General features: G+C 39.3%; 1 protein-coding gene across 4 annotated transcripts in view; it reads right to left on the reverse strand.

Moving 5' to 3' along the window:
• CLIP1 (CAP-Gly domain containing linker protein 1) overlaps nucleotides 1-18,135 on the reverse strand; it is a 73,521-nt gene that overhangs the window by 20,071 nt on the left and 35,315 nt on the right. Inside the window, exons 8-19 of one of the 4 annotated variants that reach the window (XM_075435061.1) lie at nucleotides 17,940-18,000; nucleotides 16,748-16,780; nucleotides 12,460-12,564; nucleotides 9,973-10,917; nucleotides 8,589-8,705; nucleotides 7,517-7,574; nucleotides 7,192-7,275; nucleotides 6,002-6,158; nucleotides 5,158-5,323; nucleotides 4,848-5,063; nucleotides 1,516-3,801; nucleotides 165-302 (exon numbers count right to left, since the gene is read on the reverse strand). In XM_075435061.1, coding sequence (XP_075291176.1) covers nucleotides 165-302; nucleotides 1,516-3,801; nucleotides 4,848-5,063; nucleotides 5,158-5,323; nucleotides 6,002-6,158; nucleotides 7,192-7,275; nucleotides 7,517-7,574; nucleotides 8,589-8,705; nucleotides 9,973-10,917; nucleotides 12,460-12,564; nucleotides 16,748-16,780; nucleotides 17,940-18,000 — 4,366 coding nt within the window. The remainder of the gene's footprint in view (nucleotides 1-164; nucleotides 303-1,515; nucleotides 3,802-4,847; nucleotides 5,064-5,157; nucleotides 5,324-6,001; nucleotides 6,159-7,191; nucleotides 7,276-7,516; nucleotides 7,575-8,588; nucleotides 8,706-9,972; nucleotides 10,918-12,459; nucleotides 12,565-16,747; nucleotides 16,781-17,939; nucleotides 18,001-18,135) is intronic. The other 3 variants (XM_075435062.1, XM_075435064.1, XM_075435063.1) reach the window with 3 other exon arrangements.

Genomic DNA, 18,135 nt, shown 5'->3' on the forward strand with positions numbered 1-18,135 from the left:
GCACTCATCTCGTAAGTTTTCACAAGCCAGCCAAGACAAGACTGAGTGTTGCGGTGCTAAAATGACAGAATCCACTCTGGCCTAAGCTAATTCTCTGTAATTCCACAGTTGTTCCTTATAAACTAGGCAAAACGTTTCATACAAAAGCATTTAAATGCGATTACTTCGTTCTGTAGCTTCTCGTTTGTCTGTCTAGAGTTCTCCAAAGAGGCCAAAGTTTCAATCTTCTCCTTGTGAATGGCATCCTTCTCTTTGGTCACCTTCTCCACAGTCTGCGAAATGTCTTCTGCCATTTTGGCAGCCTATATACAAAGAGGGGTGGGGGGAAAAAAACCAAGCAGTATTACCACAGGGGGCTCTGAAAGGAAAAGATGAACCACGATGCCTTCTGCGCAGCTCCACTGTTCGCCAGCTGCTTTCCAATTAAACAAGGACTTCAGCTGGGCATTTATTTGCGTTTTGAAGCTGCGCAAAGTATAAAAACAAATGGACATGAGAGGATTCAATTCCATGCAGAAGTAGATCATAACCCCACGCTTGTGTTATCACCGAGGAAGCCCACTTCTTCCTGTTTTAATTCCTGGAGTTCTAATTACCACCACTGTGACCGCCCTTAGATGTCTAACCACTTTAGACAGCAACAGTTCAATAGATATTCACTTCCAACACTGCTCTATTTTCAGAAAATGTGGAATTATAAAAAAGCTGTTACAATTTTGAAAAAGAATTAAAATCTAAATAGGAGATAAAGCCAATTATCACATTATTTCAGCATTGTTCATTATGCCCTCATAAAGGGAAATACTTCACAAGTATATCACAATACCTAGGTAGGCATAACAAATTCCTATAGGATACCTCGATATCAATTTGTATTCAACACTTATTTTATGGGCTTCAGGCCCCCCAATCTGAAATTCAAGATAATATTCAGTATTTGTTGGTGGTGAACACAAAACACTTCTGTGAATAAAAAGAACACCGGAATTGCCAATGCCTTTAACTGGCTGAAAGGCCTATAATGTAAATTTAAATGGTTCTCTCACACTGCTTTTTATCCAATTACAAGAGCAGCACGTTGCTTTGTATTTGTTGAGTCACCCAATTTTGTAATTTAACATGAAATTGCACAAAGACCTAATCTACAACTGTATCTATTACTACTCTAGCTTTGAAGCTGCAGAGTACTTCAACAGAAGGAGCCGCTCAATTTCTCCTACCAGATTCAGGAAACAAAACTTCCTTTTATTCACAGTTTATGTTGTTTTCTTGCAACATTCAGCAACAGCATAGGCTTTTCTATTGAGAAATTTTTTTTTTTAAATTAAAGTGTCTTTCAGACTCACAGTTAGAACTTGAAAAAAATCAAAGTAATATATTGAGAGACCGTAATTCCAGCCTGTTTATACTGAGATGAAGTGCTGACTGTGCAACGAAGTGCAGAGAGGAAACCACGGGGTTAGTGCTCAGGATTAGTATAACCGTACTGGACTGCTGAACTATGTGTTTCAATACCTCAATTTTCTGCGCTACTGTTTGGGCCTGGAGAGTCTCCATTTCTTTCAGTTTCAAAGCCAGACTGTTCATCTCCTCCTGCAGCATCTGGTTTTTGACCTGAGACACCAGCAATTTGCCCGAGAGGTCACTATTCATCTGTTCTAAAAGTGCGACTTCCTCATGCAGTTTATAACAATCCTTGGAGATCTTCTCCTTTTCTTTCAGTATTTCGTCCTTCATGATGATCAGACTCTTCTGTTCAGCAAGCAGTCTGTCGTTCTCCTGAAGCAACCGTATTTGCTCCTGCTCCGTCACCTTATGCCTGCGCTGAAGGTCGTCTAGGCTCTCGGAGACGCCGCTGTGCAAGTCCTGGAGCTCTGCTTTTGATTTAGACAAGGAAGCAAAGTCACTCTTCAGTCGCTCAACACTGGAAGCGAGCCGCTCCGTCTCTGCACAGAGGGTTTCTTTTTCTTCCATGATTTTCGCCAGTTCAGTTTCAGATTTTTCTTTCCCCTGAACTAAGAGTTCTTTCTCAGTCAGCAACTCTTTATTGTTCTCTCCCAGCTCTTCTATCTCCTTCTCTAAGAAGCTGATGGTATTTTGAAGTTCCATACGTTCCAACAAAAATGACTCCTTGTCCAGTCTTCTAGCTTCCTTTTCTACGGTTAAGTTTTCTTTCATAATCTCAACCTCTCCATTTAATTTCTGACACTTCTCTTGCAATTCAGTCCTCTCTCTGGTCAGTGTTTCCCTGTCGGAGGAACAAGTCTTGAACGAAGATGACAGGACCTGCTTGGCATGGGACACAGCAGCCAGTTCGTTTTCTAATGTTCTTTTGGCATCCTGGGCCTCTTTCAGAAGATCTGAAAGGTCACATTTACAGGCTATTAGCTCTTGATTTTCTAGAGTCTTCTTACTTAGTTCTTCCTTGAGGGCTTCAATGGAATCTTGGAGCATAGTATTCTCTTGGGCCAGAGTTCTCTTGGCTGAGACATCCAGTTCATGTTCTCTCTCCATATCAGAAATTGCATTTGCAGAAGACTTGTTTTCATCAAGAAGCTCTGAGTATTTGCTCTCCAATTCATTCTTCTCTTGAAGAAGAGCTTCATTGTGTTTTTCAAATTCCATCGACTTATGGAGAAGAGATTCCTTCTCTAAGTTGAGTTTGTTTATTTTCTCAGTAAAAACTTTCTCAGCAAGTATGGCATCCGCTGCGGCCTTCGCAAGCTTTTCAGCAACTGCCTTATTTTCATTTACAAGTTCCTCCCTTTCAGCCAAAAGCCTTCGTTCTGATGAAGAAAGAGCCTCTTTCTCTTGAAGTAACTGAATACATTCAGAATTCGTTCTCTCTCTTGAGACTTTCATTTCCTCAAGAAGATGAGAGACACTTGCAAGGGAATCCTTCAACTCCACACTGTCTTTCATCGCTTTTTTAAGTTCTTGACGTTCAGTCTCGAGTTCTGTTTGCATCTCCTCCGTTCTCGCTTTTAATGCTTGGTTTTCACTAACCGTATTGTCTAAACTTGCTCGCAGCTCTTCTACGCTTTTAAGGAGCATCTCCTTCTCGGACTGCAGACCCTGACTTGTTTGCACTAGACTGTCCATGTCATTTTTTAAGGCTATATATGTATTTTTAAGATCCGAGTGTTCACCTAGGGCTGAATCTCTCTCTGCAGTCAGAGCTGACACTTCTTGCAGCAGCGCTCTCTGATCTCTGGCCAGGGCCTCACAAGAACTTTCCAGCTTCTGAATAACGTCATCTTTGTCTTTAACAACTGCATCCTTCTCTTCCAAAATTTTCTTCTGGTAACGCTCCAGTTCTTCCCGTTCTTTGACGTGTTTCTGATATACCACATGCATGGCATCTTCATTGGCCTGAAGTTCTTTCAACTGTTGGAGCAAGGCTGACTCTGAAGACCGGAGAGCATCATTTTCTTGAGTTGTCTTCAGAAGGTCTGCCTGTGCTGCCTCTATTTCAGAGAGTAATTTGCTTTTCTCAGAAATTAGTGCTACCTTTTCTGTGCTTTCCTGCTGGCTTTTGGCCTCAGCTTCTTCCTTCTGCTTTAGGATTTTTTTGTTTTCTGAATTAAGTTCTTCATTTATTGTCCAAAGTTCTTCTTGGTCTTGTTGCATTAACGAAATCTTTGATTCCAGTTCTAGAAGTTTCGACAACAAGGAACCTCTCTCTAATTTTAAAGTATTCCCCTCCTGTGCCAAAGTCTCTTTTTCTGATATCAAACCCCTCATTTTGTCTGACATTAGTTCAATCTCTTTTCTGGCTGATGCTAACACAGGCCTTAAGGACTAAAGAAATAAAGTCAGGGAGAAGGGAAAACAAAAACGAAGTCAAGCAGATGAATGAGAAATGTGGTTTAAGGGCAAACAGAGCTACTGTATTTTAAGTTTTTAAAAAGTGTATACACTGGCACACAGTCCCTGTGCAAACTCAGCTGTTGACAGCCACCCTTAATATTTCATTACAAAACACCCATCAACTGCAGGCAAACTTTTCACTGGTTAAATAAAATAAAATTAAACCATAGTTAGAACGTTTCTCCATACAAGACCTCACCTTGTTTTTAAAACTAATCTCAACAAATTTGCTGAATGTAGATTACTCAAAGAGCCACAGAATGATTCCATGAGAATCTCCGTGAATTAAAACGCAGGGAGTTACATTAGACAATGACTTCCAATTCTCAAATTCACCTTCTATAGCTAATTGTCCTCATGATTCTGTCCAAAAGATATTTTCATAACTCGTTTAATACCAAACACCACATCAGTGGTGTATTTAACCTGTGTGTCAGTTTATACACTAAATACTTTGCTAAAGCATAAAACAAAGATTATAACAAAGAACTAATGACGGATGAAAGCAAGCAGCAATGTCAAAGAAACAGGAGAAAAAGAAAGAAAATTACTAAAGTTAAGCTACATACTAAGTAGTTGCAGATAATATGGGACCACACTACAGAACAAAACTGTGGCTGTGTAACACTTTTAAATGAAATAGTTCACAACGTATTTTATTTAAAATTCACACATTTAAAAAACAGAGGATAACATCTGGCTCCAACTGATTGTGTTGAGCCAGATATCGACAAACACAGAATGTCAACATCAAGGAGCCATATTGCATGGATTCTTGTGTACCCTAAAGCAGACAACCAGTTGGTCGTCTATGCTGCTCTTCCCTAGCCAACATTAATCTACCCTGGAAAAAATTCAAAAAAGAAACACTGCAAAAATCCTACTATGAAATGATGAAGCCTGGCAAAAAAATGTGATTTGCTAAAAGAGAAAGATTTAAACTTTAAATTACTTGCAGAGTAATAAAGCATACATACTTTGGCCTGTTCTGCTTGCTTCTTCAGCTCCTCAGCCTGTGTTTCTAATTCATTGTTTTTCTTTTGTGCAATTTTCAGTGCCTCTTCTGCATCCAGCAAGTTCTGCTTAAACCCTTTGATATCTGCATCGTGTTTAGTGATCATCTCCGAAGTTTCTTTTTCATACTTCGCCTGAAGATCCTTGTACTGATTTTGGCTGGTCTCGATTTGCTTTTTCTGACAGGAGATAAAACAATTGGAGCACAGTTAAAGAAGCAATGGTGCTACATTCTACACATAGCTAGCTTGTGCTTTTTAAAGTTGTTCTTACCATGTCCATCAGTTGATCCTGCATATTCCTCAGTTCTGCTTGATGAATCTTGAGAGTTTCTTGCTGACTCTGCTCAGCTTTCTGTGTTGTCTGCTCCACATTTTTCTGAAGCTGAACAGCCTTTTCATTTGCTTTTGTAAGCTCAAGTTGTATTTGCTCCAGCTCCCTAGAACGACCAAATGAAAGAACACTACATTTTGCTCACAGCACGACAAACACAGAGATGAAAGAGTCTAAATTATGCCGGAGTTCTATCTTCTGTCTAAGCATTTAGAAAGAGATTTAATTATTTAACATACAGAGAATGTTCCACTAAATTAAATACACACAAGCAAGACTGAGCACTTGGCCGTGTGCAGAGCAACACAGCTGCCCGTTACTTGGCCCCACGTCCGGGGTTTTGTAAAGGCAAAGAACAACTATTCTACACATAATTTTTATTTGATACAAAATACATTTTCTCTTGCTAGTCAAAAATGTGACTCAAGTCTTTTACATATCCAAACAAACCAAGCTTATCAGGTAATCACAATTACGTGATCACAGGTAAATCACAATCAAGAAGCACAACAACAAAACAGTCGGGATTATTAAAATGTTCATTTACTCTGGACAATGAGAAGCATGTTACAGAAGAATTTCAGAATTATGAATGTTAGATGTTCTTCAAATCACTCTGGGGAAACTGTTTTAATGAACTCAGTCTGATAGAGTAAGTTCACTTGTCACATCAATGTGACACTCAGGAGCATGTTGTTCAGATATCTACAAAAAGATAAAATGAGAAGCTGCAAATGCAGGAGTAAAGAATTAATGTGAAAATGTTCTGGCAATGACAGAATACCTTTCTTTTAACCGGAGCTCATCATTCATTTTCGTCAGCTGGGCAGAGCTGTCTCCTGAAGACTTCATGATCTCCGCAATATCATTTTCAAGCTTGGCTTTAGCTTCAATCAGTTGCTGTTCTCTCTCTTCTCGCTCCTTCAGTTTCTTCTCCATCACTAAGCAAGACAAAGGTTAGTAGTCTAGTAAATTTAACAGAAAGTGTATGCACAGGCCAGCTAGAAGATAGTAAAGAACTATAAGCAGAAGAATATTGATGCTACAGAGCTTGCAAATTAGCCCTTTAAAACTAAAAATGATGATCATTTGACTTTTGAACTGTTAACTGTAGCAGAAGGTTAAGAACCCTTCAGAAACAGTAAAAAAGCAACTAGTCAAGAAATCTTTCTTTTAGAAGTGATTCACTTAACTTCAGGCCATGAGAAGCTGCTACAAGTTCTACCCATATCAGAGAGTAACCAAGCAACAAAGAGATGCACATCTCACAGGTGAGACAACTCACCGGCTATTTAGCAGAGCAGCAGCAGACCACCAGCAATGTGAAGCTACAGTGAAAAAATGACCCATTCCAGGGCAAGCACTGCCACCAAGAGCAGGAGCAGCCCTTGGAATGACTTCTGCAGTCCCAGCAATACCTTGAAAGGCTTGCTTTACAGGGTACATAATTGCTCTCAACTTCTTTCTACACTGGTTTTAAACGGAGATGTGCAACTAGAAAGATACAGCGAGACTCCCTCCTATGGGACAGGAAGGAGGAGAGAACCAGACTAACGCAGAGCCTTTATAATGTCCTTAAAAACTAAACACTACTTATGGACAAGGCTACTGTGAATTAGCTCTTGTGTTTGTCAAGCTCCAGTCCAGTCCCCGAGCCTTCATCTGGTGTCTGACCACCACCACAGCCTAACTGTGTTGCAACATCAAACAAGAATGTCACTACTGATTTGGAACACACTCAGCCAGGAAGCCTTCTGCCTCACTGCACTATTTCCTTAACATTACCATCACCTGGTTGGGTCACTACACACAGTGCCACCAAAGCTGTCTTCTGCCTAGAAAAACAGCTTTCTTTTGAAGGTACATGCATTTGTGAAAGGATTATATACTGTGACATGGCAAGCCGAGCAGGAGGCATACGAAAGTACAAAGCTGACATGTTTTTCAAAACATTCCATTTTATTACTTCCTTACCCGTCAAACTGGACTTCAGCTGTTCCAGTTCTGAAGACATGAGTGCAAACTGCTCTTCTTTCTGCTTTAGTTTTGTTATTGTTTCTATGCAAGTAAAATTTTGAAAACAAAGTTAGCAGCTATTTAGATGCAGACAATTCCACCTACTTGCAAAGTATATTACTCTTCAGAAGAGAGGCTGCAAGTAACCCTGTCCTTTCCACAGCTGCTGAAACTGCTGCACCGCCAGGTGTAAAGTTGAGAGCGCATAAAAAACCAGCTTTGTTTTGCAGCCTTTATTTTCTGCAGCTTTTTAGTTCATTGTTTAGTTTAGCAGCAGGCATACCTTGCATAGTTTGTTGAACGTTTTCTGCTTCATCAGCTGCACTAGTAAACTTCTCTTTCTGAAAAATGGATAAAAACCTAAGGTCAGGTTTGGTAATCGCAGTGTAATTCAACCACTGAAGTTGTGTTAGGTGTTTTTCAAGTACAAAGCAGAAGAGTCTTCACTCCTACCATAAACAGACCTGAAGTTTTTGAATTACAGTTTAGCATAGCTATATTCAGCAACATAAAGCAAGACTTTTCCTTGCCTTCGTTGCAAGCAAGTCCCTGAACTTCCAAAATAACTTCTGCATCAGCCAGCACAGCAACAGAACTGCAACCACCGAGACCAGCGTAGAAGACGCAATTCCCAGGCTTCTCAAGGCAAGAAGCCACCCATGCTGCTCCCAGGCTGCACAGAGGACACCCGCAACCTCACGATTAATCGCACACCAGAGTTTTCCAGCTTTACCGGCAGGAAGAGATGCTAGACTGTAACGAAAAGGGAGGACACTGAGGAAGATGAGCAGCAAGGCTCTTCCAACAACTTCAAATGTTTACTACGACCATGGCAAGATTTTATGACAGAGGCAGTAAAACCTAGAAGCAAGCCTTTTCGTTACTAACTCTGGTGAAGTTTCTGAGAATAATCCCACCCAACTACAGAATACTTGCAAAACTTAAATTTGTAAAGTGAGAAATCGGGTGAAAAATGTCTTCAGAAAACAGTTGTAAGATGCATATAGCAAGCATCAGTTTGTACAACAGCTACAATAAAGGGCCACATATTCCTCAGTGAGTAGTCTAAATTTAAGCTAACATGCTGCTTTTGATTTGGTTTAATATTTTATTTGAAAGCCACAAACAGGTGAGTTCTATTTGGACAAAACACCTGATGACACAGAACTCGGGGGAAATTCTCCTTTTGTTCTGAGATGGATTCTATTAGTCATGAGCCCTTGCCTTCCTTTTCATGAGTATAACAGCTTTGAAAAACTTCGCTCAGTTAGAGCTGATCCTCAGATTTCAATTACAGTCTCACCATGAAAACCAAAATCCAAAGGATAAAGTCAAAATTTTTGGGTATTACTCACCAAAACTTGAAGTTCCTTTTCCAAAGAATCTTTAACTTGATTTACTGCACTCAAGTTTTTCTCAAGGTCAAGAAGCTTTTGCTCTTTGCCCTGCAGTTCTTTGGCCAGATTACTAGCCTAACGAAGGTGATGAAATGGAGTAAAATAAAATTACAAACATGAATGAAAAAATACGAAAATTAAGAATTGAACCTGAAAGAAATAACCATAGTATTAAAATCACTGTAAGATGAAATATAAAAAAAAAAAAAAAGAAAAAAAAAAGTGATGTATTAACTGAACAAAGCTGATTTCCACTGATGACTACATCACAGTACTGACTGCACCTTGGAATATATTTGAAATCATTAAAATTTAGTTCTCTTTGAATTAGTGGTGAAAATATTATTTAATGGCAGACATGTTTGAGTACATTCAAAACTTCCAAAGTTACAGCATCAGTTGAATTGGTAGTTTTAGTTCTTTATTGTTTTATCTGATAAATTTAGCATTTGTATTTCAACTGGCTATTCAGACTGATTACATTTGTAATTTTTCCAAAGGCTCTGTAGCACACCCAGGGGTAGTACAGAAACCCAGTGCGACCTTAAAGCTTGAGTGAAAGGTCCGCAGAAATGTGGTATCTTGGAACCATCTGTGAAGGGTTTAAGAAAGCTCTTTCCAGTTACTTTCCCACTACTCTTGCCATCAGCGCTCTAGCTTGCCACATCACACATAGCGCTTTTATTCCTAGCTGCAGTGGCGGAACAACTCTCAAGTCCTGAACACCATGCTATCAACTTTAAGGAGACAATTCATCCAAAACCAAGAAGAACCTTGGCGAGATGTATCACACTGCAATGCGTGCTACACAGCCGCTGCGAAACAGTGCCGAACAACATCACTGCACACCCTTGTCTTAACGAAAAGTTCCACCAGTAGCTTTTTTGCTTTCTTTCAGTTTTAATAGCCTCTTCCACAATCTTGTTTGATGCGAAGCAAGGCAGTGAGGGTACAGAGGGAACATCTCCCCACTGAGCCCCAAATCACTTTTTATCTGAATACCTCTACCACCAAAGGTTAAAGATTTGTATATTAAGATACGTGGATTCTTCTCCCAAATAAGCCAAACTAACTTTTCCGTAACACCAAGCTTTCAGCAGAGGCATGCCGAAGCTCACAGAAGCTTGCAGCAAGAAAATGCAGAAAGAATTTTTTCCCTTTTACTCAGTGGTGCAGACAGCATGACCCAGTTAACGCTTTCTCTAAACCTCCTCAGATGGTACTACGACACGCATTCAGTAAAACCTGTTTTTTCTGTGATGAGTTGGCTATGGCATATTAGAACAGCACAAATGTAAAATAAAAACAAAGTAAAAATGAAAGGATGGATGTTGATACAAACCTTGCTACTTCCATCAACCTTTTCAGTCTCTAAATTCTGAATTTGTTTCTCAGCTGCCTCAAGCTGCTTGCTAAGTTTCTGGATTTCCAATTTACCTTCAGAATTGGCTTTCTGAAGTGCAGCAAGGTCCAAAAGCTTTTCTTCAGCAGCTTTGATCTGTGGTGTAAGACTATCAATAACTTTGGTTTGTTCATTGTACTTGGCTTGCAGTACCTCTAGCTCCTTTACCTTTATTTCAGCTTCCTGTAATTTGTTTAAAGTGTCTTCCATTTCTACTAGATGCTGATCTTCCACACTTTCCAGTTTGGTCTTCAGGCTTTCCAGGCTTTGGTCTTTCTCCTCCGTGACTGCCAACAGTTTTGCTTTCAGTGACTCAATCTCTTTTAGATGATGAGATTTTTCACTTTCCTGCTTCAGTTTTAAATTTGACATTTCATTTTCATAGTCTAATTTAATCTTCTCAATCTGAGTCTTTAACTCTGCAAATTCTGCTGTCTGAGCCCCTACACCTTTGCTGAAAGAAACTTTTAGTTCTTCCATTGCTTGCTGATGGGAGGCAATTGCAGATTCCAGCTTCGACTTCCATAGCTCTATTACATCTGAATTCTCCTTGTTGGCGTGATCAAGCTTAGTTTTCAAGGATTCATTTTCTTTTGCCATTCTCTCATTTGAAGCTGAAAGTGATTTGATCTCTTTCTGCAATGCTTCTTCACTAACTCCAAACTTCTCTTTCAGCGCATTCATCTCGTTCTGATGTTCTTTGCTAACTGCTGCCATTCTTTCTTGCAAAGAACTTATTTCTTGCAACAATGAAAGAGAAGTGTCCACATCATCAATGTGTTTACTAGACTCTAATCTCCCTCGAAGCTCGGCTACTTCCTTCACCCGCAATGCTAGATCTCTTTCTAGCTCCATGATGCGAGATTTTTCTGATACCGTGGCCACCTATGATTAACAGCATTTTCAGAAAAGAAGAAAGAGTTATAAAAGATATGTTTAATACAAAGAACTTAGGCCTCGCTGAAAACAAACGACCGAGCGATGCAAATTAACATCATTAGTGTGGTCTTACCAGCATTTTGGATTCAAATACCTTTGAGTTTCACTGTCAACTCCTATTTCTATGGTAATTCTAAAGAAACCTTAGAGTAAAGGCAAATGCTGCTTGTACATGGAAGGCTGTGAAACAAGACCAACTGTTGTTTCGTTTATGTATAAATTATTGCCTTAAAAAAAGGAAAAATGCCCACATCTTTGTATTACATGCATATTATAGTCTTTCTAAAGATTGAATTTATTTATTTTTCTGAAGTTATCTAGAAATAACGACTTGCTAAACAACTTACAAACTAAACTTATGTATATTACCAATGTTTAACAAAATGTTTCTCAGAACCATTTTTAAGCAGACTGAAAGAGAAAGGAGAGCCCTGAGGTCTTTATTTGCTGAAAAAATTGCTTCCAAATTCACGGCCAGCTATGAGACTGTCAGAGAAAAACACAAACACACTTTTAGCCTACAAACCCTTTGCAAATCCTTCTATATCCACTCCATTGTTCTCTCTGAAAAAGTGCCCTCACATTATCTGAGCTTTTCACTGACTGCTGAAGCAGCAGCCTGTGGTATGGAAAAGCATGCAAAGCTACCACAATTATTTCTAATTAGGAAGTTACTGTTTCAACCTCCTTATTACACCAACATCCTGAAAAAAAAGATATTACTTACCTGCAACTGCTTTATTATAGAGTACCTTCTTGGTTTTATAAAATTCATCCCTACCTCAACTTCCAGAAAAGCCGCATGTGTGAGCATGAATATCTATCTATCTATCTATCTATCTATCTATCTATCTATCTATCTATCTATCTATCTATCCATCCATCCATCCTTACGAATTGACATCTGGTGAACTTCTGACTTGGGACAAATTTGACAGGCAACACTAGTACTAATGCTACCGGGATATCCATGAAAAGATTATATTATGGTGGACAAAAAGAACTAAAGAGCCACTGCAAACCACGGTTTAGCAAAACAAGGACTACAACAACTATTTAAGACCTCAAAAAGCAAGCCCTAAATACTATGTTTGTGTTAAAAGCATTGACACAGTTGTTCTGACTTTGTTTAGATTTAACAAACTTTGCTACTTCTAAAAATGAACCACTGAACATTGCTGTATGTCAATTCACAGTCCCCTTTGCTACTTTTGACTTGGATCCAAGTATTAATTTGGCAGTTTTAGGACTTCTTACCTGAGTTCTTCTGAAGAAATGAGTACACATATACAGACATACACATACACAACACTGAAGCTGAAAATTCACGCTAATTTTCAAAGTGTTCCAGCTATGTCTATAGCAGGTACTGATCATGGCAGGAGCAAGGATCTGTTTCACAGCGTGTGTCAAACCCAGCAGACCGTGTCATCAGAAATCTTCCACAACACAAATCAGTCTTGTTATTTAAATAGTGAAAACCATTACCCTAGTGTCTTCTAACTCCCTCTGGAGTTTGTCAGCTTTGGTCTTTTCAAAGAGCAGGCTCTGTTCAAGCTCCTTAATGCGGGCATGCTCCAGTTTGGTCTGCGTCTGTTAGTAAAAAGGGAAAGGAAGAGAACACAACGGTGCCACCATCACATGCCAGCACAAGAGGAGGGAGCCACATGCAGGCCGTGCTGCCAGAATCTTCTACCAATGATGAGCAGAGAAGATGCAGTGGATAAAATGAACAGGGAAATGCTACGGATGAGAAAGATGGACTGAAAGTGTAAATGGACTGACGTGTACAAAAATAAAAAAATGTAAAAACAAAAATCACAAACGAAGAAATATGGACAAAAGTTTCATGCAGCCAAGTAGAAGTTATTTATCAGTACATGAAGTTTTCAGCACAAATTAGAATAGTTATGTAAATAAAATACACGTGTATATCTATCTATACCTGTTCTAACAGGATGATACGTCCCTTTCCTTGTCATCCCACTAACTTTTGTCTTTAACGTACTGGGCTTATTTTATAAATGATTTAGTTATTAACCAGGGGACAGAAATTCACCACTGCAGTGCATGTGACGCACCAAAAGTTTTCAACTTTTTTTTTCTTTTTTTTTGTTTTTTTTTGGTTTTTTTTTAATAGTAGCTGTATCTCAAGTCTCAGCTATAAAAATCCTTCTGGCCAAGACCTGGGAACATCAAGGTTGATTTGTCACTACAGTATGAATTACTGGAATAGAAAGAGAATGGTTGTCTATAGCTGCAGAACTCTCCTAGTTTTTCCCCCCTCCTCCTCTTTCAGGTCAGAAGCAAGCAACAAGTAAGATTCTCCAAAACCAAGTAAAAAAGTGAATCAGACTGGTTGCTCTATAGTTACTGAAGTCTAAATACACTGAACACGACGTGGAAGTAAAGGCGGGGGGGGGGGAAGGTAAGATCTTTGTAATTCTAATAGGTTCCTAAAGAGAAGCAAGAAGCAGATGAAACTGCGCAGGTACTTCCTGCCTTTTGCTTACAAAGAGGCGGAATTTTTAGCAAGAACGCAGAATATTGGATATTCTGGCTTGGCACCCAGATATCCCAGAGGCCCACAAGAGAGCTTGAAGGTTGAGAGACGCAGGTAAAGTTCAGCAGCTAGTTCAAATCTGACCTGCACCTCCAAAGCTGGGAGAAGGGCACGGGGGAAGAAAAAAGAAAACAGAAATACAAAGAGGTAAGAACCAAGTGCCATGTTTATGCCGAGATTAGAGCATTGTGTCAATCTCGACAGGTCACTGTTCGTTTAAATTTACTAAACAATCCAAATCGAAAGGATTATGAAAGTCTACTGCTGCTTCACAGTGTCTTTTCCAAAAAGAGCAGCTTTTCAGGGCTTGACCACACTGAGAGTCAGGTGGACAGCCAGAAGAAGACCGAATGAAGTTGAAGATATGTTCGAACTGAAGAAGTTGCATCCATCAGTCTTGATGAAAGTCCTCCAGAAGGCTTATTAACCGTTGCAGTTCATTTAATGCGGAACAAAGTAACACAGTAACCCCCAAAGCCTATGAACTACCTTTCACAAGAGAGAGTCCGGCAGCCTGAACAGCTACCCACCGCACACCGGGCTGAAAGAACCCGAGCCGGCAGGAAGACACGTGAATAATTCCAAAGCCACAGCGCAGCAGTGTGCACACAGCTGGCAGGACACTGCTGCTCCTCTGATCTTTGTAATATGATATTCAAAAATCCCCGTAGAACAGTGTTATTTATAGAGTGACAAGCTGATTAGCACTGCCTCCAAACCAGCCGCAGCAGTTAAAAGATCTTCTGTGGTCTCTGCAGAGCAAGTGGGATGGGGATGAGCCTCTTGTTTTGCTTCAGGCCTGTTCTCCTCCAAACAAAGAATTCCTCCTGACAGCATCAAGTTGTCTTCTTCCCCGAAAGCATGCAGACATCTGGCAGTTAGGTTTTTTTAAACATTTTTCCAGCTAAAAACAGTTGGCTGTTTTACCATGTAGTTACTAGGTCCAAAATACTAAAATCCACAAACGCTAGAAGTTGCTTCTTAGATTTGTCCATTTTCTGGAATTCCATAGCAGATTTGTTTCTCTAAGATCTGGAAGCTCTTCAGTGTATATGAGGAAAAAAACCCCATGAGAACACAGGTTAATGGTTTTTTGCCTCCCACAGCCTTTGAAAACGGAACTAAGTATTCTAAGGGAAATAAGATATTTTATAAGCGGCGGTAATTCAGTCCCCTCTCTGAGACAGGGTAGTATTAGCTCTGATCCACAAAAAAACTGTAAGTCTGAAAAGTAATCTATTTTTAAAAATTGGACATTCCTACCTTCCTTGCTCTAATTCACCAAAGAGACCTATGAAACACCAGGAAACCAGCAACGTGATCGCTGCAGAATTCTCCCTGCATGACTTTGCAAAATATGCTATCTTAAGTTTTTTGTATGCTACATAAAACCCCAAACACTTTTATCACTAATTTTATAGACACTGCTTTACTACTGCAAAGATCAGATACGCCATCACTGATTACTGGGGTTTTTTTTAATCCCATCTCCTATATATCACAAAGTGAAATAAGTTAAGATCCTAACAAAATGGAAATAAAAGATTAAAAAACCACTCCAGAGATCTTTGCTGGACACCTTTTTTCCCATTTAGGGCATGAGGGATTATCCATTAAACAAGTCTGATTTCCAAGGGACAGGCTCCAGTTTCCCTGAGGTAAAAATCACTGCAGAATTTTGAACCACTCCAATTTCTCTCCCAATCATCTAGAGAGAAATGTCTAAATGATTATGTTTCTCTTTGAGGAAACCCAGAGCACAGTAAACTGAGACGAGCAGAGTACTATGGAAAGAACAAAAGAAGGTGATTGTAAACCTTAACTTGGATGGCAAAGAAAAACAGAAAAGAAGAAAAAAACCCCCCAAAACCCAACCAAGGAAGCATCTTCACCTTCTCCAAAGCTTCACAGTTAGATTAAGAGTGACAGGGAAACGGGACAAGCCTCGCTCTGCCTTGTCCCTAAAGAAATCCACTCCAAATTCAGAGACCAGTCATGCTGTTTGCACCGTTTGTGTATTCTAGCTACTCTTTCTCTTCAAAATAAACCTTACTGTGAAGTTCTCCATCTATGGGTCAAACTGTGAAATTGTGCTGAAGCCATAAATGCTGATAACCAGTTCTAGGGTAGGGGCGAGATGACCTTCCGTCCCTTCGTGCTGGGATAACAACCACAGAACACGACAGACTATGAAGCGTTAGCCTAGAAACTAAGTGATCCCCCACTTCTCTCCTTCAGAGAGTGAAGATGTCCACTTTTATGGAAAAATTTGAATAGGGAAATCGGGAGCAAAGATAGGATTAAACAAGGAGTGCACAAAACAAGAGCAAGGAAGGGCACATGCAGATTTACTTCTAACACACCGTGAGCCTGATTGGAAGAATAGAGGAGACCCAGATCGCTGAAGTAGCTTCGCAAAAGGAACACCTAAGAACGCACAGCAGGAAACCAGTTTTAGTCTTGAGAACTTCCTATCTCAGCTGGGGATGCAGCAGAGGAGGTGGCCTGGGATAAATTCTCCTGAGTCCAATTAAAGAGAGGGCTTTTAAATTCCACTATTCTGAGCTACGGAAGCAGGAGGGCTGCTTAAACGTCTTGTAAGGCAATTTCTGTTATCCAGTAATATATATTTTTCCTACATAATTCAGAAAGAAGCTACATGAAGATACTGTAAAACCAGACAGCCTTGCACACTAATTCTTCAGATGTTTTTAATCATCTCTCCCCTCAGAATTTCATGCCAAAAAAAGAAACAAATGAGGGGAGGTGGGGAACATACCGATTTTTTTTCCTCAGAAAAATCAATCAGCTACTTACGTACTGCATCTACTGAAAGGAGTAGGAGCTCATAGGAAAGCATGCAGGATGTGAAGAATGCAACTAAAATCTTGCATTTAAATGAAAGACATTTCAAGATCCTGGACAGTCCTTTTCTACAAGCTCCTACACTCTTCAATCAGTTGCAAAGTTTTTGACCCTAAAGAAGTCTAATGACACATTCGCCCTTCTCTTCAGTTAACGGGGATTACAACGTTTAGTCATTACACACATTCTTTCTGATAAATGTTGTAATTGCTCTGAAAGCAAACATGCACACAGATACTAGAGTCAATGTTTCAATAACAGATTATGCAGTTAGTGAATCAGTATAAGCATTTTCTGCACACAATCTGTTAACATGGGATGTCTCTGCACATTTAAGTGCCCTCTTACATTTTCTGGGTCTTCCGAAATCTGCCTCTTTCGCTATCAGTAAAATTAAAAAACAAACAAACACAAATATTTCACCTGAAGACTTAGCACTATCATTCCAACACAAACAACAGGATACATTTCATCATCTTGAATTCAGTTTAAACTCTTGAAGTTACGCAGCTTGACAAACCAGAGTCTTTAGGATGGTTTGCCATGTCTACCGACTGATTTAACAAAAAATAAAAAATTTAAATTTTCCATGGACTAAACAATAAAAGCAGCATTCTATGAAGAGTCTAGATAGGTATCTTAAAATGAATGGAAGACTAAAATAAAAGAAATGTTATATGAAATGAGTAATTTTCATAAGGCTAGCACTTTAGTCATAAATGGTTCACAGGAACACAAGTTAATCAAGTTTGTACTTTATGCTGTGCAAGAAGTTCTAATATTTTTCTGATTATATAACAACAGAGTAGAGCAACTAAAAAGTATCTTGCTTTATAATTTGAAATTTGGGATAAAAACTGGCAGTGTTCAAATATCAGAGTCATTAAATGTTTTCTATTCTGATTATGTAACAACACCCTGTGCTTTAGCCCAACGTTAACAGTTATACAAACAGCAGAAATATAGAAATTGCACACATCTATCGCTGTTCAGATTTTGTGTGCAGTAACTCTCAGGACAAAACATTCTGTGTTAATCAATCTTCCCTAAGGAAAGCACAGGGATTATTCAAAAAATTGATCGAAGACAAACAAGACTAGTCTTCAATATTAATTTTCAAAAGCATAAATACTAACTTGCACTTTCATAACTTCACAATGAATTTTTGGTAGTGGTTACTTTTAAGAAATTTCAGAAACATTAGTAATATATAATATAAAATAATGTAAAATATCAAAAAGTCGCATTTTCTATGAATTCATTTAATTACTCTAAACAGCAAGCAGCCATTCCACAGCACAACTGCTGCTGAAGCGTGTACCCGAATGCAGGGTGCAATCCTGTAGTTTCAGGGTGGTTGGCTCAACTCAGGGACCGCAGAACTGGGAATCACTTTCACGTGCTTTGCACATGCTTGGACCGGTACTGCATCCATTAACAATTCCTGCCTTCCTCTTCTGGAGAACAGCACACTTAACCCAAACTAATGGCATTTTGCATCCTACTATGTAACCTATTTACAAAGCTGGAGATATTTTACCTCTAGATCTCCTTTGGTAATGGACTCTTCTTCCACACGGAACTGAAGGTCTTCAACTTTCCTGTGGGGACAATTCATGAAAATTCAGACAACACTGAAAAACAATGTTTTCAAGCTCAGTTTTCAGTGGAAATCAGAAATACAGTGACATCATTCTCACTGTACCAGCAAACTGCCAGAAACATCAAGGAGAAAT

Source organism: Opisthocomus hoazin, chromosome 13 (assembly GCF_030867145.1).
Source record: "Opisthocomus hoazin isolate bOpiHoa1 chromosome 13, bOpiHoa1.hap1, whole genome shotgun sequence".
NCBI classification, from domain to species: Eukaryota; Metazoa; Chordata; class Aves; order Opisthocomiformes; family Opisthocomidae; genus Opisthocomus; species Opisthocomus hoazin.